The sequence below is a fragment of the Electrona antarctica genome (assembly GCF_951216825.1).
Source record: "Electrona antarctica genome assembly, chromosome: 19".
NCBI lineage: Eukaryota > Metazoa > Chordata > Actinopteri > Myctophiformes > Myctophidae > Electrona > Electrona antarctica.
Window position 1 is genome coordinate 30,584,634 of NC_136800.1, and position 22,381 is coordinate 30,607,014.

At 43.5% G+C, this 22,381-nt stretch overlaps 1 protein-coding gene across 1 annotated transcript in view; it reads right to left on the minus strand.

The window, feature by feature from the left end:
- Window positions 1-9: 9 nt before the first annotated feature.
- The window catches only part of LOC306943110 (uncharacterized protein), a gene marked incomplete at its 5' end in the record, with an annotated part of 74,022 nt that continues 51,650 nt past the window's right edge, over window positions 10-22,381 (minus strand). The window contains 21 exons of the mRNA XM_079529312.1: window positions 10-446; window positions 839-986; window positions 1,428-1,544; window positions 2,124-2,233; window positions 3,087-3,252; window positions 3,459-3,670; window positions 5,885-6,060; window positions 6,945-7,042; window positions 7,879-8,066; window positions 8,580-8,784; window positions 9,209-9,301; window positions 9,611-9,798; window positions 10,346-10,508; window positions 12,569-12,733; window positions 14,196-14,357; window positions 14,603-14,719; window positions 15,725-15,838; window positions 16,967-17,113; window positions 18,931-19,046; window positions 19,655-19,823; window positions 21,014-21,151. Coding sequence (XP_079385438.1) covers window positions 436-446; window positions 839-986; window positions 1,428-1,544; window positions 2,124-2,233; window positions 3,087-3,252; window positions 3,459-3,670; window positions 5,885-6,060; window positions 6,945-7,042; window positions 7,879-8,066; window positions 8,580-8,784; window positions 9,209-9,301; window positions 9,611-9,798; window positions 10,346-10,508; window positions 12,569-12,733; window positions 14,196-14,357; window positions 14,603-14,719; window positions 15,725-15,838; window positions 16,967-17,113; window positions 18,931-19,046; window positions 19,655-19,823; window positions 21,014-21,151 — 3,003 coding nt within the window. The 3' untranslated portion in view covers window positions 10-435. The remainder of the gene's footprint in view (window positions 447-838; window positions 987-1,427; window positions 1,545-2,123; window positions 2,234-3,086; window positions 3,253-3,458; window positions 3,671-5,884; window positions 6,061-6,944; window positions 7,043-7,878; window positions 8,067-8,579; window positions 8,785-9,208; window positions 9,302-9,610; window positions 9,799-10,345; window positions 10,509-12,568; window positions 12,734-14,195; window positions 14,358-14,602; window positions 14,720-15,724; window positions 15,839-16,966; window positions 17,114-18,930; window positions 19,047-19,654; window positions 19,824-21,013; window positions 21,152-22,381) is intronic.

The following is a 22,381-nucleotide window of genomic DNA, read 5'->3' on the forward strand; positions in this document are numbered from 1 at the left end:
AGGTCTAAAGTATGTGGCATTTGTAGACCCCCTGCTTCATTGTTTGCACTGGTTATAATTAATGACGGAACATTTGGTAGCACAAATCTCAAATCAAATTTTTACATACTCACAGATCATTCATACAAGAGACACAAAACGTTGTCCCAATAAAGCTACTGCAAGGGCATTGGGATAGTGTTTGATATAGTGTTTTCATTCACATTGTTGACATACAGCATATCTAAACAAATCCAACATTGCGTGTGTTATGAAAGTACTTAATCAGTTTGTACAAAACAAATCTGAAATGAAATCAGAGAGTGTATTAGTATCAGAGAGTGCATAAGTACAGTATAGAGAAGTGGTATAGCACATCAAAGTGATCAGCTATAGCAGCTATGAACCAAAACGCCCGTCTTCATCTGTGGAAAAAGGTCCTCCCGTGACCGTCTTTCATAGCCGTGCTGAAATGAAAACAAGAAAATGCTTTTGTTTTGCCATTTCAGCCACACTGAGGAATTCACTGCAGAATAGCACTGCAACATGGAATTACATTGTATTTTCAGAGGATTTAATTTCCATATTGTGACATTTTTCCAAGATAACTTTTGGGCAAATGTTCCACCCAGAATAAGGATGCTGGGGTTCAATTGTTTAAATAATTAGGGACCATGTTCTGGAAAATGTCATATATTGGCAACTAACTGATGGATTTGAGCTGTCTTTAAGGATAAAAGAAGGGGTTTTGAGGGGGGTTTTTACCATGCGACCACTGGTTTTAGGAGCAGCTTATCAGCTCAGCAAAATGAACACCACAGTGGCCACACGCACTCAGTCATAAATTATGAGAACTCACAGCACTGTGCAGGGATCTCCAGTGGGACGTAGTTTCTCTGGCAGAGGTGGACAAAAGCCACAGCCAGTCGGCATTGGGTTCTGGACACACCCGGGACAGTGTCACAGTGGCTCGTCTCACATACTGACAAGAACTGGCTGGGATCCACCTGACAGAGAGAGAGAGAGAGAGAGGACAGTGACAGATTAATGTAGGGTCCAACAATGATAGGCAAAGGCAGAGTTTTAAACAATCTAAAATAGCCTACAATCTATTGTAAGCTTGACATCACATGACGCTGTTGAGCGAAGTATAAAATAACACATAATAACTGTGGTTAATTGATTTGTTGATATAAAAAAATATATTTAAAAAAAGATGTGCTTCTTCATTATTTAATTAAACGTAACATAGATAACACAACATAATAATAATAATATGGCACAAACTCCCTTTTCACTGTATACATGTATAGGGGAGAATAGGGGTTCAATTTCAGTTCGACTGGGGCCAAAACATGAACCGGGGACCCTCTGTCAGTTTCCCATAGGCGACGGCTCTAGCCACTCAGCTACGGCAGCCCCTTCAGAAGAAGAGTGGCCTCACTCACCACTCTGAAACAGGAGCTGAGTGGAGAGCCAGGGGAGGAGAACAAGGAGTGGCAGCTCATGATGGGTCCGTCAGACGCTGTAGAACATGCTTCTGTGACAGAACACTCCGTAGTCATCTGGACACACACACACACACACGCAGACACAGACAGGGATCACGACTCACATACCAAAATTCTTAAACTTAATTCTTAAACTTAATTTAATTTCACCACGCACCCACGCACGCACACCACACACCCTCACAAATGGACCTGTACACTCTCTGAGTTAAGATCTGTAAAAGGCCTGGTTCCTCACTATCAATCATTTAGCTGGGGACCCCCTTAAACCCCTTCAAGGACCCATGGGGGTACCTGGCCTGGACCCGACCTTGAGAACCATTGTGCTTTGTGCTGGGGAAATGGATGCTCTCATGTCAAGATACTTGTCAACCCAACCCCTATAGTCTAATCCCGCACGCACGCACACACGCACACACGCACACACACGCGCGCGCACACACACACACACACACACACACACACACACACACACACACACACACACACACACACACACACACACACACACACACACACACACACACACACACACACACACACACACACACACACACACACACACACACACACACACACACACACACACACACACACACACACACACAGGATTCAGTTTGTGTCATATGATACCTGCCAACTGTAGATAAAGTCAGCCATGTTGTCAGCCTGAGCTCCGTCAGGCAGAGGTAATTCATTCCCTGCTTCATTGTCATTGGTCCCCAGGAGACCAGTGGACACACCTGCAAAGACATATTGATCTTTACTCGTACTTTGCTGGCCGGTTGCTCATCATTGGTGACATATTTTGTCTTCCTATAGCGTGTAAAACTATTCTATTTAACCGAGTTCAGTACTGAGCAGGGAGTAATGTATAGCAAAGTCTGAATGACAAGATAAAATATAAAATTCACCGCCCGACAGCAACGATTTGCTTCTTGATTGTTATTGATAGAATATACGTAATATCTAAGAAAATACGGTAATCGATGGTTGCAGTCCTATATTCCAACCATGTAACCATCCATCTAGACTCTATAGTCACTCAGCCCTATGGTCCTACCATGTAACCATCCATCTAGACTCTATAGTCACTCAGCCCTATGTTCCTACCATGTAACCATCCATCTAGCCACTATAGTCACTCAGCCCTATGTTCCTACCATGTAACCATCCATCTAGCCCCTATAGTCACTCAGCCCTATGTTCCTACCATGTAACCATCCATCTAGACTCTATACTAGAGTCTGTCCAATGTTCCTACCATGTAACCATCCATCTAGTTCTAGACTCTAGAGTCAGCTCTATGTTCCTACCATGTAACCATCCATCTAGTTCTAGACTCTAGAGTCAGCCCTATGTTCCTACCATGTAACCATCCATCTAGTTCTAGACTCTAGAGTCAGCCCTATGTTCCTAACATGTAAACATTCATCTCTAGACTCTATAGTCAGCCCTATGTTCCTAACATGTAACCATCCATCTCTAGACTCTATAGAGTCAGTCCTATGTTCCTACCATGTAAACATTCATCTAGAGTCAGTCCTATGTTCCTACCATGTAAACATTCATCTAGAGTCAGTCCTATGTTCCTACCATGTAACCAACCATCCAGGGTCAGGCTGCAGACGTCCAGCGATTGGTCACACAAAACAGACACTCCATTCTGATTGGTCACCTCCACCATGTTGGAAGTTCTCCTGACGACCATGTTGTTTCTATTATGGGATGTGGTGGGGGTTATGTGGCAGCTGTCAGTCACCTGCAACATAAAACCAGGTCCTCAGGTAAATGTTTCCTCAATGTTAATTTATAACTCTGAAGAGTACACAACTGGAACCCTACATTACATTACTGACGGCAGCAGAGGAAACCATGCAAGGCACCAACACTAAAGGTAACACAGGGGGAGCCCAGGAACCTTCTGTGCTCCCATTTACTGTCGTACAAACACTTTCGGGATCCTACCGGTCCGTTGCGGTGGATTTCGACCGTGCTGTTGTTCATGCGCACCACCAGGGAGCGCTGGTGAGAGTGCGAGGCAGAGGCGAGTAGCAGCGTGAAGGAGGTGGCCTGGGTGACATCTTGGGCCAGGAGGACTGGACACGAGGCTGGTGGCAACTCGTACAGGTGGCCGTCGAACGTCACCACAAACTGGTCTGCTACCAGTAGAGCCTGGTCTGATGCGGACGACGACAGAAAGACAGACAGGTATAAAGAGACAAGAATAAGAGGAACAGAGGGGTTCCTTTATTATGGGAAATGATTTTTTTTGTGAAAGCGTCCAACATTTTCATAGCATTGCTGTCGGGCAGAAACCTCTTATGTCCATATTCTGTGTTTTTGAGTGGTGAAGCCACTCCAAAGAACAGCGATGTTTGTCCCTTTTATGTCCCTCACTGTATATGCTTCTTTTCCCTTTTTACCTCCATTATGATGAATTCCTGTTCTGTTCTTTGTCTATATAGAAGTGTCTATTTGTACGTCTCTAAATGTTTTGATGAATTGAACATGGTGGACCCTCTTGTAAACAAGTGTAATGCTTAATTGGGTCGTCCACTCACAGTTAACAGCCTTTGTATTGAGTTTGTGCTTGAAATGTACTGTAATTCTGCAAACTGTTAATAAATATTTCAATCAATCAATCAATCAAAAAAGTATGCATGTATGTATGTATGTATGTCTGTCTGTACCAACAGCGCCACTGTTGAGCTTCACACTGTGCACAGGTGCATGATGGGAAGCTGAGTTTTTAGCAGCCATGTGGCGCATTGTGGCGGTGTTGAGCTTCACACAGTGCACAGCTGCATGATGCGAAGCTGAGTTTGTATCAGCCATTACAGGATTTCAAGCGGGGCTGACAGTACAGTACAGTGACAGTACAGTACAGTACAATAGAGGGACCCCCTGGGGACACCCACACGGTAATTCTGTCATTTCTCAACCGTTTCGGACGCGGGGCGGCTCACCGGAACCGGGCCGGCACCCTGGGCGCGTTCCTGTGGGCCTGGGTGTTCCGGGGATCCCCCGGGGAACCCCCACACAGAGTTTCACCACTCATTTCACATGGGTGTGATTTTTTGCGCCCCACTTTATCATACACACAAGCATCAAAAGTAGCAGATCCACAAACTCGAAAAGGATTGAGCCTGTTGATACTACTTTTGGTATTTTTGCATTTGAATCCTGAAAAGTAACAGACTGTTTTGGACATATGAGGACCCCAAATGTATGTGTATTTGGCCACGGACGCCCATCTGCACATCCACAAGCACTTGACTGATGATGAGTTGGACCTGAACGAGGTGCTGAAAGCTTTTGCTTTGGGAGTGACGAGCTACAGTAAGTGAACCCAGTAGGTTCCTGCACATCCACAAGCACTTGACTGATGATGAGTTGGACCTGAACGAGGTGCTTTTGGACTGACGACAAGCTAAGTGAACCCAGTAAGAAAGAAAAGCAAGGGCTTTCTCTGGATGCTGTCTTTGGTTTAGGCAGTGGGTGCTCAGCTCTAAATCCAATACCAACAAGTGGAAAAAGCAGCACTCCAAAATAAATGACGCAAGACTGGCTCATTTATTGAGAACACGTTCTCAATAAATGAGAAATTGCATCTGAGCCAGTCTTGCATCATTGATTTTGGAGTACCGCTTTTTCCACTTGGTGGTATTTGATTGAAGTGAACCCAGTACTTTTCTGACTGACTCATGATTTTGTTGTCATTGCCTTGGAGTTCGCTATTAATTAATATATGAGATATAAGACATAAAGCAACAGGAAACTTTGGTTTGTGTAGTTATCCCTGTCATGACTCATAATGTAAATAGTCCAATTGGCAAGATATTGCACATAATCATATTAACTAATAACAAAGGTGATTCTGATAATTTACATCACAAAACCCAGTAAGGCATTTGTTTTAAATAAAACAAATATAATATAATTTAATACGAATATCCACTTCATGTTGTCAACACTTTGGCTATTAAAAATAGGCGATCTACAAAATACCGACCTCATGGTTGTTGACATGTTGTGAGCTTCTGATCTGCTATTTTTGAAATGTTGTTAAAAACCTTTAAAAAATAATGTGAATACCGGTAATCGGGAAATGTTTTAAGACAAATCTAATCTTCTGGGGGTCCCTGGCACAAGATCTTTTCAGATGGGGGTCCGCGGCATGAACATTTTTGAGAATCTATGTAATGATTTACCTAAATGGACCTGTACACTCTCACAGTTACATTGAGGATTTATTTGGCTGTGTGCTGCTGTATACACAATAACATACGTACAGTACAGTAACTGTAATAATAATAATAATAATATCTGGGATTTATATAGCGCTTTTCTTAACACTCAAAGACGCTTTACATGTGTTACTGTGAGCTTACATGTGAAGGGGCTGTCGATGATCCTCCTCTTCAGGCGGTAGAGCTCTGCCGTGGGCCTCAGCGAGGCCAGCGTCTGCAGGGGTCCCAGGACCCACTCCTCCAGAAGGACGTCTACCACCCCAGACCGGGGGGTCCGCGGCAGGGGCAGCGGGACCAACACAGACACTGAGCAGTCGCTGCAAAAGTCAACACAAATGTGTGTGAATGTGTGTGTTCAGAATATTATTCTGCTGCTGAGGTTCTTCTCAAACATTTTCATGTCAAAGACCCCCAAATTAATATGTATTTGGCTGCGGTCCGCCATCTGGGAAAATAAAAGATTTGTGTTTTAAAAATTGTAAAAACATTTTCAAATTCTTCAAACGCTATTTTTCAATAGCCAAAGTATAAAATACTAAAATATGGTTAACTGTATTATGAAATTTAGCTGGGGACCGCCTGGACCTCCAGGACCACTGGGATTAACTGAACCCACAGATGAATCCAAGGCCTTTTACACCAGCTGACACGTACGCCTGAGAGCGCTTCCCGTAACTTAATCAAAAACAAAAGTACAGCATAAATCCAACATAATAATCCTTTATCCCGCTGGCATCACAGTGGAGAGACAGCCATTACACAAACATCCGCTGAAGTCTGAACCCAGTATAATTAGTCAATTATAATAAAAGGAGCGGAGCAGAGTATCTGTGCATCACCTGGGGCCATGTTCAAATTGCACACATGGCTTATTATTAAGCCATTTTCCAAGAAAAGAATCAACATAGGAAAATGTAATTTTTTTGCCACTCTCTGCACTCTCTGCACTCTCATACAATAAAAATGCCAACGTGTCGCGATGGTTCACATTACTTTGTTATGCAAGCAGATCAGAACAGACTCTCACAACGTGTTGCAGATTGGCTATTTTCAGCGAAAGCTTTCCCCACACAAAACAGAAAATAGCATAGAGCCCTGAGGGACTCCGCTGAACCATATGGGGTTTTAAGTGGTCAAAGTTCTCAGATCAGGTTTTGTGTATGTATTGTGTATGTCATCTCTGAGGGGTGAAGAGCCTGACCTGAGGGACAGTTTGTAGACAGACGCCAGACGCTTCCTGGTTCCAGACAGCATGCCTGACAGCCTGCTCTCTGCCCAGTGCACCGTCTGCTGGCCTGCCTAACACACACGCACGCACGCACACACACCACACACACACACCACACACACACACACACACACACACACACACACACACACACACACACACACACACACACACACACACACACACACACACACACACACACACACACACACACACACACACACACACAATTATATTATAATCCGTTTGTATAGTACTGCTGTAACAGATTGCCGTAAGCAATTGACATAAAATATAGGATATTAAACAAGCAAGATCACTTTATGAAAATTGATCAAATCAATGAAAGAATAGAAACCAAAAACACACTACAATCTGTAGACACACACACACGCACGCACGCACGCACGCATGCACGCAGTCAAAACAGCTACCATCTACATACCCATAGTGTTATTATGAAATTTTGCGATTAACAATTTGTGTTTCACTGGAACTTTATGAATAAAAGTTAAGTTTCTGTTTGGCTTTTAGGCTTCGTAAACAAAAGTTGCACAGGGCAAATATGACAAATTACATACATATTCAATTACTTTATACTAATAAATAATATTAATAGTGGAAATAGCTTAAAACGCCTCGCATTGCGACACATTTTCCACCATTTTTGATGTTTGAAAATATAGGAACATTTCTAACATGGAAATGATTATGAGCATTATGCAATAAATAATTTGCGATTATATCAAACAATTGCAATTCTCAAACAATTGCAATTTGGCGATTATGTATATTTGTACTAATCTTCCACAATGATGGAGCACAAACTTCACACACTTCAACGGGTAACTTGCCAACTTCCCTTCCATAAACACCATTGTGTAAATAAAGACCATGGTCATCTCACCAGGTCCAGGGTGGTGCCCAGGGTGCTGAGGCCGGCCTGGGCCAGGGCTCTGAGCTGAGGGTGGTGTAGGAGAGGAGGCAGAGCTTCCACCATGCTGGAGCTCCACACAGACACCAGCTCCCTCCACAGCAGCTCCAGCCTCTGGCCTGTCACGTCGTGGTACACTCCTGCCACCGTGGCCAGCGGCCCTGTGACCATGGACAACATATACTGTAGTAGAGTGTTCACGTTTGAGTGGTTCTCAAACGTTGTTTTTTTTTGTGTCAAGGATCCCCAATTGATATAGCGGTACATTTGGCTGTTATAGATTTGTTTGGGCATTTTCAGACAATATTTTCTTCTGATACAGAATATATAACCATATGTGACCAAGTCACCAAGCACCAATTACTGCTTTGGAACACAAGGAGCCGGGGGCCAGATTTGCTTGCACAGCAATTATGAATTCCTTTGCACAGGGATATGGAAGTAGGAAACAATTTGTGACATAAATGTCCTTATATTGACTGGTAACATGATGACATTTCTAAATCAACGGCGCCAGAACATCATCGTGAAAGCATGAAAATATGTATTTGAAAATATGTTTTAGAATACATTTTACGGAACATTTATTGTATAGTACACATGTAAAGATGTTTTTTAACAGTATGGGAATCAATGTTAATCTAGTTATCAACTTATCACCCATTCAGACTCACTCCTCAGCTCCTGCTGGCCCAGCAGTGAGGCGTGCTGCAGCAGGGCGAGGAGGCCAGGCAGGGTGTGGGTCAGGAGGTGTCGCGCGGGGCCGTACCTCCACAGGCCCCACACCTCCTTATCCTTCTGTCCCAGCAGGGTCTCTGCTTGCCGGGTGACGTGAAGGGCTGCGGCACTCACCTCCTGGAGGAACTCACTGTCTCTGGACTGGGAAGAGAACACGCACACAATTCCAAATCTAAAATAGCCAAAATAGCAGATCGACATGGGGGGGGGGGGTGGGGGGGGGGCTTTACCGATAGTGGAAAATGGAGACAGACTAGAAACGAGGGGAGAGAGACGGGGACTCGGGGAGTGACATACAGCAAAGTTCGCCAGGGAACGAGATTCGAACCCGCGATGCGCTGCATTAGGAGCCTATAGGTGCCCAGACTGCTAGGCCGGCCCGAGCCGTAGCTCAGCTCTTTTATGTTTTTGTGTAACACTGCAGCTGTAGTATGAATGTATGATCAAGGAATGCATTTATTTACGAGAAAAACCAAAAGAAGAAGAACACAGCAAGGACATGTTAAACATTGTAAGACAGTCTCCTCCATGAATCACCATGAACACAACGTTGTGAATACTGTACCTGGCGTCTGAACTCTGTGAGGAGGTGCTGTGCAGTCCTGACTCTGTCCAGCAGGGTGTTCCGTATCCGCAAACTCACATAGTGAACACGTTCCTGTGGGAGTGGAGATGTCACACGATGATTTTCAAACTTCTGGGATTATTTGAACGTCTACTCATACTGTGTCTGTGTACACCCCAGAAGGTTATAAGTTGCTTGATTCAATATTTAGATATTCGATATTCATTGGATCAGACACGCCTCCCTCCAAATTCTCCAATAGAAGACCATTGAACTCCAGTCTCCATTTTAACCATGTAGACTACTGTGGTTCAATGTAGCTACTTTTATATTTTCCCCCCAAAAAGTATAAAACTAGGCCTCATGAACGGTATCATCTCTCTATTCCATAATCGTTCGTACCTCCGTGGCAAACAAACTTTCCGAACAGCCGCTGGCTCTGAAAAAAAGGCTGTGATTGCCTGCTCCCACGGATACGGAAGCGAGAACTTGAGGGACGACTGTGTCCTCCCGTCTCTGGACATCCAGGGTCAACATCCGTCCCCTCTCCACACACACCGAGACACTGAGGTCTTCGCCTGGGTCTGGGTCTAAACACACATGCACAGGTGTGCACGCACGCACGTACGCACGCAAGCACGCAGGCACACACACACACACACACACACACACACACACACACACACACACACACACACACACACACACACACACACACACACACACACACACACACACACACACACACACACACACACACACACACACACACACACACACACACACACACACACACACACACGCACACGCACATTTGTATTGCTAAACCTAATTCCAACCTGAATGTTTCCTAAGCCAAACTAGCCAAACTTTTTTTTTAACCATAAAACAACATTTCTCTTGTGACTCACAAGAGAAATGTTGTTTTATGGTTAAAAAAAACATATATCTCTCACAAGTTGTGAGAGATTTACGTTCTGTAGTATCTTTATTATTGTTGCACTGCACTGTACATCAGCTACTTTTGCTACTTCGCCATTTGAATCCTGAAAAGTAACAGGATGAGACATGAGGTTTCCACCCGACAGAGAGACGATAATGGAATATTAATTAAATGGAAATAATATCTGTGTTTACCATTTCTATACCCTGCTGTGGTGTGTAGACATCTGCCCAGTAGTGCGCCCTTCAACCAGAAGTGCTCGCTGCGGTCCAGCCTGGCCTGTACCTGAAGCCCGGGCCCCTGAGGTGAGGATAGGACCCTGCCCACCACCTCCACACTCCAATTACCTATCCTAGACTGCACACGCACACGCGCACACACACGCGCACACACACACACACACACACACACACACACACACACACACACACACACACACACACACACACACACACACACACACACACACACACACACACACACACACACACACACACACACACACACACACACACACACACACACACTTTTCACAATACTGCAATACAATTGAAACTATGAAAATAAATCGTAAATGTTGCGTCCCAGAAAACTCAAAGTTCTGACAGTAGTAAAACTATTTCCTCGTCTACCCCGGATCTGAACCCTGTTTCCTGCGCATGTGCTGACATTAAGCTAATAGAGCCCGCCTGCTTGCTCAGGGGATAAATTAAATCTTGACCATCAGGTCAAAGTTCGTGTCAGATCCTGACCGTGTCTAGGCGAGACATGACCTTTGACACGATCTAAATGTCTCAAAGAAGAGCAGGGAGACCAAATACAACCACCCCAATTAAGTCGATACATATTTACACATACTCTACCAGACAGATTGGATACATATTTGCACATACTCTACCAGACAGATTGGATACATATTTACACATACTCTACCAGACAGATTGGATACATATTTACACATACTCTACCATACAGATTGGATACATATTTACACATACTCTACCATACAGATTGGATACATATTTACACATACTCTACCATACAGATTGGATACATATTTACACATACTCTACCATACAGATTGGATACATATTTACACATACTCTACCATACAGATTGGATACATATTTACACATACTCTACCATACAGATTGGATACATATTTACACATACTCTACCAGACAGATTGGATACATATTTACACATACTCTACCATACAGATTGGATACATATTTACACATACTCTACCATACAGATTGGATACATATTTACACATACTCTACCATACAGATTGGATACATATTTACACATACTCTACCAGACAGATTGGATACATATTTACACATACTCTACCAGACAGATTGGATACATATTTACACATACTCTACCAGACAGATTGGATACATATTTACACATACTCTACCAGACAGATTGGATACATATTTACACATACTCTACCATACAGATTGGATACATATTTACACATACTCTACCATACAGATTGGATACATATTTACACATACTCTACCATACAGATTGGATACATATTTACACATACTCTACCATACAGATTGGATACATATTTACACATACTCTACCATACAGATTGGATACATATTTACACATACTCTACCATACAGATTGGATACAAAAAGTTACATAGAGCCGCTTTTAATTTGGAGACAAATACGTGTAAATAAAATAAATACCTGTCCCAGAGTAGGGGTACAATTCCCTTGTCGCACATAGTTGTGCGACAATGGCACACAAATAAGTCAGCCTGACCAATGTTCTTTTCCTTTCTATGATTTTGGCTGCTGGAACCAAGGGGCCAGTGAGGCACTCCAACGTTGAAGTACTGGGCCCTAGTGGTAAGAGGAGGGACTACAGGCGGACCCGTGGATTCATGACCGGGAAACCCCGTGCAGCTGGGCTTTAACATTGAGCGCTCGGTTGCACTTCCGCATTTGCCAACCAAAATTTGGTTGGCAAATGCGGAAGTAGACGTTTTGAGCCCTTCCGGGTGCTTCAAAACGCCACTGAGCAACTTCCACTGACATGAATAGCGGAGGGGGCGGAGCTTCGCGCCAGATCAGTCTCTATCCTTTTATATACTCTATGGCTGGAACAGAACGTCTCTCTCGGGTGGAAACCTCATATGTCCAAAACTGTTCAGGATTCAAATTCAAAAGCATCGAAAGTAGCTGATCCACAAGCTCGAAACGCAACCCTTCCCCCTCCGCGTTTCTAGTTTGCGGATTTGCTACTTTTGATGCTTTTGTGTGATGCTGTAGTATGATACATGATATGTAAATGAATGCTCTACCATTCATTTACAGGGGAACAAGGTTGAATATGGAGATAGGAGGTTTCTGCCCGAAAGCAACGACAAACGAGTCTGTGAGGATCCGTGTTACCTGGGTGAGCAGGGACATGTTGGTGCCATGGACAGTGGAGCTGTTAGTGAGGGCCAGCGTCAGGCTGCAGAGCGGCGCGGGACGTCCCGTCACTGAGAGGCGAGTCTGTGTGTAGAGCAGCTTCTCTCCTGAGTTCACCCTGTGGGTCCCTGACCACGACACAGTCTGGGGGAGACAAAAATAGAGTTCTCAACAGGCCTGAAAAATAAGGCCCAGCCCTACCTGGGCCCTCATCAAACCCTGTACACTCAAGACACTGCCCCCGCTGCCACCCGTATATCTCCATTTATGGAGCTGACCTGTTCTGACATTCCATATGTTGATCTCACCTCATCAAACCCTGTACACTCAAGTCACGCTCCATAAATGGAGATATACGGGTGGCAGCGGGGGCAGTGTCTTGAGCGCCAGCGTTCGCCCAGCAGTCTGCTGTCACCCAGGCGGATATGTTGATCTGACCCCCATTCCAAATCGCCAGTCTGCTGTCACCCAGGCAGATCCGCGAGGTCGCTTTATGGCGAGGTCGCTTCTTGCCCTCAGGCGTCTTACTGTGTTGGTTACTTAAATACCGGTACACAATATTTGGGTTAGTTTTGCTTGACCACAAATAATGTTATTAGATGTAACATGCTGTTTAGACAGATGCTAGATTTGATATTTACCTTGTATCCTAGTTTTATTTTATTTCATTGATTGAATACTTTATTAGTCAGTAATGAAAACAGCACGTGTTACAGTAAGGGGATAACACAAAACAGTCCAGGAGCCTTGTTTCCAGTGTGGTCAATATAGCGTTCAAAATTAACACAATAATACATGTCGTCAACAAATGCAAACACTATACAAAGGAGATGGGGAAATTACATTTATCAGCTCCCCTTGAGGTTTCCCGATAGAAGCTTTTCAGGCCAATTGTGAAAGAAACCAAACCAGTGGTCAATGTGGCCAATTACCCTGTAAACCCTGTAAACCACAGGGTAATTGGCCACATAATGACCATAATGGTGAATGCCATTTCCTCCGACGTCACACTTTGCACTTTGAATTGCTCTAAAATGCCATAAATTGCACATAGACATGCAACCAAAATAAGCAATGCAGACCTGTGACCGAAAAAGTAGAGCAAGAAAAATGGAAGTACAGTATAGAGATCAGTGGTTCTCAACCTTTTCAGGCGGTTTACCCCCCCCCCCCCCCCCCCCCCCCCCCCCCCCCCAAGGACCAAGGTCAAGGTAAACTTTATTGTCCACAAGGGAAATTTGTCTTGGGCTTTCACCCCAGCTACAGCCACACATAAAACATCAATGACAAACAAAAATACATTACAGAGGAAGACACAACATTACACAATTGCACACATGATGTGGATAATCTAACCTCACACAGTTACCGCTGTTTCAGAGCCTCGTTCAACATCTTAGTTGATGCTGGTACAAACGATTTTTTAAATCTGATGTACTTCCACTTTGGTTCTTTGTATCTTCTCCCAGAGGGCAGAAGTACAAACTCGGCATTTAAAACATGACAAATATTGTGGAAAATAGCCGATCTACAAGCTTGGCTATTTTCACAACGTTTGCATCATCTTGAGCCTTACTGAAATGGAAGTACAGATGGTGGTACTCACTGGCTGTGTGGGGCAGAGCCCCAGCAGCACGCTGTGCTCCAGGGTGGTCCTCAGGTTGCTGTGGACCTCTGCCCGGAGGCTGTGAGAGGGACAGGGGGCAGTGGGCCACATGTTCTCAGCCCCGACCTCCATCTGGAGAGTGTGCATGCCCCTGGGCGTCCTCTGGACACACACACACACACACACACACACACACACACACACACACACACACACACACACACACACACACACACACACACACACACACACACACACACACACACACACACACACACACACACACACACACACACACACACACACACACACACACACAGGTTTAAATAGGTGTTAAAAAAGCAGTGGGTGTTGTTTTCAGAAGGAGAAAAGAAAAGAGGAGGGGGGCAGGGAAAGGAGAGGCATACCAGGTACTTCAGGGCTTGTGTGACACTCCTGCTATCCCACTTCAGCTCGGCATTCTGGGAATATGAGTTCATCTCCTGGGACACTGAGACGCAGCCTTCGACAGATGAAAGGGCTGCCTACACAGGCACGCAAAGAAATATATAATAATATTAATAATCTTCTGAAATATTTCTATTTTTTTAACATAAGTAACATAAAAAAGGAGATATCTACTAGCGACCCAAACAATGGGTCCGTGACCCAAAAATGGGTCCCAACCCATGGTTTGAGACACACTGGTCTACAGCAGCAATAGAGACACACAGGGACTAAACATTTCACGGCCCCAAATGAGACAGCGGCCCACTTCAGGTCCGTTAGAACGGTGTATTGCAGCTGTCAATGCAATCCCTATGCGATTTTTTTGTGTTCTAATAAAGTGTCCCATATGTTTGATTTGTCCTTTTCAATGTCACATACCTGCCATCTTTTTCGTTTGTATTTGTGGAAAATTATCCAAACAGCATCTTGCAAGAATAATTACTAATACTCATCTGAATTCACTAGGTTGTTGAAAATGTCAGGATATGTCACTCCTCCATTTAGCTGGTTATTTTCCCAACTATTCAGCCAAGTTAATTATACAACAATTAACGGTAAAACACCGTCAGAGCTCCACGGTAGCCGATAGGTAGAACATATAAACATATAAGCCCGTGACACAAAATATAGACATGATGAATGAACAAAGTCAGTCGGGATCGGGATACATATTATTATTGAGAATTCCACTCTTCAAAGTCAGCACTCGTAGCCTCGTAAGAGTCGTAAAGGCAGTGACGTCTCCCCTATGCTGTTAAAATTATGGGTAACTCATTCAAGTGGTAAATTAAATGTGAAATACATCCTCTATTGAGAAAACAAAGATATGTTGACAAAGACACTTCATAGATATGGAAACATATTTTTATTCAAATCAATATAGTCTTTAGTTTATTTCGTATTTAAAAGTAGGCTAACTACAGTTGAATTTCAATTGACTTCTATGGTCTGGCCTGCAGTACACCGTTCTAACGGACCAGAAATGGGGCCGCTGTCTCATTTGGGGGCGTGAAATTTGTAGTCCCTGTCTCTATACCTACCTGTCTGGTTGAGAAGAGAGCACAGGCCTGCCCCCTGCTGGACGTGTCCTGCCACCGTTTGCTCAGACTGAGGGAGATGTTCACAGGGTCCCCGCTGTCCCATGACACATGGCCCTGGACAACATGCAGACACAAAGAAACCCCTTCAGTTGTCAAAACGTGGTCACTCACCCGGAGCCATGTCGAACTACTTCTCCAAAGTGAGTGACACCCACATCCACAACACTAGTGAGCGACCATGATCTGGTACGCCCAAATTTAGAACAAAACACGGGAAAATAACTCCAAAATGTGGAATGCCCTGACACCATCCATTAAAGATGTGAAACACTTGTTTCTTTCAAAACTGTCCTGAAAATCTATCAACCATAGTAGGGAGATTTTTGTACATAATACTGTTTGTATTTTCTTTTTGTATTACTGTGTACATTGTTATGCTGATGAGTTGAACACATAGGACCATTCCATCCAAAGTTAAATGTGTTACAGTTTAGTAACAATGCATCGCATTCCTACACGGACACCATACACATACAGTACGGTGTCTTACTTAGTCCTGACACGTCTGAGATGTTTGTTGGCAGACTGGTGCAGCACAAGTGTGTACTGGAGTGTACTGTAGGGCCATATGCATTCCCCTTTGCTGATAGTCGATTGACTTAGAGGGGACAAGACCCAGTGGCCGGCCTAAGAAGACCTGGCAGACGACCGTGTTGGCTGACATGAAAGCGCTCGGCATCAATCGCGAGGTGGCCATGGGCCGTTCCCGGTGGAGGAAAACCATATCGAGAGTCAAGTCCAACCCAGCGGTGCCTGGAAAGCGGACTTTAAACCGATGATGATGATGATAATGTAGTAAGTTGCTAATACACCTCTACAATCTGCACCAACTACATAGATCCAACACAGGTCCATTTAGTTACGTTTGTACACACTGAAGATGTTACTGTGTGTAGACATACTTCTGTGGTGTCAGGCTTGTATCAGTCACATTCACTAGTATGGAACTTGCCATAGTGGTTCACTTGCTATAGGGCATTTTCAGAACATGTTTATTTGAATGATTAATCAATCTATTGTGTTTCAGCTTGGATCAATGGAGCTAACATAGTATACTTTAAGTTCCTATTCGGTATCACAATGAAAAGTAACTTTTCATGACTTTAAACTAAGAAAAAACACTATACGTTTTACATTGAAGTCCTAAATGTGATGTGGGCCACATGTGGGCCAGTTAAATACCTGATGGCTGTTCCAGCGTCCTCCCTGAGAGCCCTGAGACAGTGTGTGGAGGGAGAAGTGAGAGAGCAGGGCACTGAAGGGCTGTTTGAGCTCTATCCTGGCCTCACTCTGGTCCTCTGACTGATGCCACTGACTGAGCGCCTTCACCTGGAGGCAATTTACAATTTACAATTTAGGCATTTAGCAGACGCTCTTAATCCAGAGCGACTTACATTAAGCAATAACAAAAAGCATGGCATACATCACATGTATAAAAAGTAGTTATCATGAATCATGCGTAAACTAAGAACGTAACAGTGGAGTATCTATGTAAACTATACATACTATACTATATAATATATTATACATGTGTACTATAAAGTGCTATGACTACATAAAGTGCAATTCTAGAGCTGTCTACATAACAAGCTATAAGTCTGTTTAAAATACTATCTAAGTCTACATAATGTGCTATCTAAGGGGCTAGGTTAGGGCAAGTGCTACGGGCCATGGTGGAGTCTGAAGAGGTGGGTTTTCAGACTACGGCGGAAGATTGGGAGTGAGGCTGCAGTTCTGACTGCAATGGGAAGTGCATTCCATAGTTTTGGAGCCAGAAGGGAGGCGAGGGCAACACGCGAGGGCGAGGGCAACACGCTAAATGAGGCTAGACTGACATCAACCGACAAGGTTTGAAGAACAAGCTTTGTGGCAAGAGATAATCTCGATTCCTCACAGATGCGTAAAGTAAAAATAATAATAACACAGATCACAAGAGGTGGACAAAGCATGTCGCTATTGTCAGGCAGAAACCTCTTATCTCCATACTATACACACTACATACTTTTTGTGTGAATGAATGCCCTACTTCCGATCTTACTAAAGCGTCACACAAAAGCATCAAAAGTAGCAGATCCAAAAGTTTGTAAGTAGGATAGGCATTAATAAGCTTTTAGCTTCTGCCTATTCCTTTTGATCATCTTCATGTTTTGCTTTGTTTTTGTAACAGCTTCCATTCATTGTCTTTAAATATTGTATTTGAAACTGAAGGATGATCAAATAAACTAAAGTTGAAACGTGGCACAAAGCGATGGGTTTTGAGCTTGTAGATTTGCTACTTTCGCTACTTTTGTATTTGAATCCTGAAAAGTAATAGTTTTATTAAGCAAATACTCAAATGTGTGTCTCAAAGAATATGATTATTGGCAGAATCGTGGAAAGTTTAGAATATTTGGCGGTCCCGTTTAAAAATCGGTGGTTGTTGCAATCATCTGCTCTACAATACTTCACCATAATGTTGCGCTATATGACAAGAAAAAATAAAATAAATAAATAAATAAAATGTAAGTATGTAACAACATGTACGTTCCCTAATGCAATTCCAATGGTAAACTGTGTTGTTTTCACCACATGAAGCAATAGCGGATTCGGCCACACCCCGAAATACCCGTATGTGTGTCTCAAAGAATAGCCCAGTGGTCCAACGTTTTTAAGACTCTTTAGCCGAGAGAGAGATGAAGCCCCTCTACATATTGTTGAAGGTTATGTTGCAGATTCAACTTTTTGATAGATTTCATAAAATAGCTTCATAGACTTGTTTGACAGCACTGTCATCACTGTTGTGTAAATTCATGTTTTTTGGTTTGTTGACTTAACATTATAATTAATTGATGATTCATGTTAATGTGTATTTTCAGAACACTTAAACCCTCAATACTAAATAAACCTGATGGCTCTGTACTTGGTCTGCTCTTTTTACCCTCTGTCTACAGCAAGCCTTTTTGATGAAAATAGCCGATCTACAAGCTTGTAGTATAGTGCTTGTAGGGATTCTAGGTGCCTTAATGCAGAAACTAAAACAAGAGAGAATGGAGACCCCCTGTAGTAACTGAATACCCCTGGTATATAGAGTTAAAGTGGTTAGACTGATTTTGATGACCCCTCTGGAACCCCCTGGACTGTGTTACTCTGAGAAGCACTGCTCTGACCTGCTCCAGTCGTCCATGCCTGGTCCAGCCCAGAAGAACGGTGTCCAGTCCGCCCCACAGAGAGCGTTCCAGTGTCACCTCCAAACTGCTCCCACGGGGAACGCAGGCCATGTGAACTACCAACAGAGGAGCACTGTCACACCATCATCGTCACGCATCAAACCCACATTGAGTGAGTTTCATAAAGATGAAAACATTCACCCGCGCGCCGCTACCCGTTTGCTCATTTAAATCAGTGGTTCTCGAACTGGGAACTATTTTGGGGGGTCCACTCCCCAGATGATTTAACCTGACTCCACCAGATGGGGAGGTATATTGAGTTCACAAATACAAACGTGAAGCAAGCGTCTTCCATCTGGCGGAGTCAGGTTACAGATGATTAGCTTAATGTGCAACAGTGTTTGTTCACTCAACAGTAAACAAACCAACATACAGAATAAGTGTATACAGGCCATGGTATCTGCACATTTCTAAAGTGACAATTAAATTACTTTTGACAAGACATTTTAATGCCGAATTGTCAAATAAAGAGACAAACAATGTGACAATAGCCAGTTGTGGTTCCCGGTGTCTATAGCTCCAGAGGAACATGGTAGAGTCCTATACCTTTTAGGGTGTGGTTCCCGGTCCCCAGCCCCAGGGGAACATGGTAGAGTCCTATACCTTTTAGGGTGTGGTTCCCGGTCTCTAGCTCCAGAGGAACATGGTAAGAAGAGTCCTATACCTTTCAGGGTGTGGTTCCCAGTCCCCAGGCCCAGCCCCAGGGGAACATGGTAGAGTCCCGTCAGGCTGACCTCCTGGCCGCCCCAGACTGCTCCATGCTGAACCTGGTAGCTGCCGTTCCTCGCCTCGTACAGCGTCCTCACAGCCACCGTCCTGGGCAGAGGTTTCAGCTGCACAACCAAAACACCAAGCACACAAACACCAAGCACACAAACACCAAGCACACAAACACCAAGCACACAAACCGTCACTCAATGTCAGTGGAGAGATCGCCATTTCCAAAACAGTGCGTCAGGAGACTCAGGACCCATGTTTGGGTTGCGGACCAATTTGTATGCGTTGCGAGTAGATATCCCCTTTTTTTCTTTACAAGTTTAGCGTGCAGATGAGGTTGTATTTCTCCACTGAGCAAGTTTCAGGAAATTATACTGATCACCCAGTTGTTATTGTTGTTGCTGCGCCCATGCCGTGGTCTGACACTCTGCTAGTCCAAAACGCTAAAGGCCCAAGCACAAACAGTTAATTTAAAAGCACTTAAACCCTCTAAGCTTAGTGAAACAGTGCAACGCCTTGCATTTTGACCTTGTAGAACTGCTATTTTCATGACCGAAATATATGGCTGAAGTGTGTTTTGTAATCATAATAAAATAATATAGTAAATTGTAAGCTTTCAATAATTGTAGTGGGTATGGAGTAAAAGTACAACATTTTCCTCTGAGATGTAGTGGAGTAGAAGTAAAAGTTTAGATTTTTTCTTCAGTAATTACAAATTCCAATACTGAAGAAAAAAATAATACAGAAAAAAAAATCTAATTGTACAGTACTTACTTACGTAAATTAGTACATAGTTACATTACACCACTGCAAAAAGATACAAAACCACAAAGCAAAGCAGTGTACGTATCTGTCATCAAGAGCTCATTCTGCAGCTTAACTTGAAATATGTGGTTGTTTCTAAAATGATTTAAACCCTATTTTGGATTTCCGAAATATCTCTGTTGACAACTGCTGATGCTGTTGATAACTGCTGATCTACAAGCTCACTGTATTTTACAGCCAGAGCTTAGTCAGATTCACATTCTGATCATTTATAAATGAAACACTGATCGCAGCGTGATGCGTTGTGAGCTCATGTCTAATGTTAGTCCCAGAATAAGGATGCTAGGGGAATGTGGTTAAATCATGTATGAGTGTACAATGTCACACAACAACAAACAGTCTTTCTTTACTTTCTTTAAACCTAAGTCCTGGTTATTTGTACCGGTAATTGTGAAAATATGAAGTTCTCATTGGTCTCCACTAAACAGCAATGTTTCAGACAGATAAACTAGAGGACGCATAGACACTGAATAAGCGGCACCTGTGGGAAGGAGTGGTTTAGCTCCAGGGTCTGCTTGTAGCCCCCCTCAATGACGGTTATCTCTCCCAGACCCCAGAGCCTCCTACGGCCTGACGACAACTCCACTAACCCGCCTACACTGGAGTCAGTCTGGTTGAACTGGAAAGACAGACAGACAGACAGACAGACAAATAATAACAACTGATCACATTCCTACACGGACACCATACATTGCCAGACAATAAACCAATGTGTCTTATTTACTCCTGACAGGCCAGCACTTTCCTCCGTGTGGCTTCAAGCCACATGGCGTAACACTGAGGAAGGCCTGCATGCCGAAATTTGGCCTGCATGCCGAAATTTGTTTCGTTGACCGCTGCTGCGGATCTTCAACATTATTAAAAAAGACTCCTAAGACTTCTATAGAGAGTGTCTGTGGTTTCTGCACCCAGTTTATTCAAGGACAGTCAAGCCTTTCCTTTGAAGTGAGTTGCATTCAAGCCACATCTGACATGTTTGTTGGCAGACTGGTGCACCGTCCGGCATAATTTCAGTGGAAGGCGGTGTTTGTTTGTTTGTCCCATGCATGTCTACTGAGGCAGGAGGTTTCTCCACTATTAAAATTAGGGATGTCCCGATACACGTTTTTGTGTTAGCCGAATACCGATACCAGAGCTATCTAGCTATATATCTTGTGTTGTGTTTATAGCTATCTAGCTATATCTCGTGTTGTGACTCCTCACTCATAATGTGCACTTGCAGTTTGGGCAACTTGAAAGCAAACTCCACATGCCCCAACATTTTATTTACCTGCCATAGTGTCAACCCCTTACTCCTGTGTCGGATCGGTGGTTAGACTGGCAAGTCTGGCATATTCGCTGATCATGACCCGATATGACCAAATAAGGGCCTAACTGATACTTTTCCAATACCGATACAGTATCGGGACATCTCTAATTAAAATCATCACTAAATTCTCAACTGATTTTCACGCTTCACGTTTGGTTTGTTATAAATGTTTTATGCCATAAGGTTTTCGTAGGAAAACAACTTATCTTAGATTTAGAACAGTATGGCTATAAAACAGAAACAAAGTTTAGACTCAAGTACAACTCAGACCTTTCTTGCGTTATGACCAGCTTGCCTGCATAATATGGGGATGAGGGGTGGTGCTGATTAGTCTACCTACATCTGAGAGTGACCATCTGGTTCTGAGTCTGCAGTCTGCCATAAACAAACACCCCAGATGGGACTCAAACCCACAATCCCACGCTTAGGAGGCCAGTGCCTTATCCATTAGGCAACCAGGGCTAAAACAAAGGGCAATGGAAGTTGCAGATACACTTCCGCACTAACTTATACATACATTATATAAGGTACTTAACATAA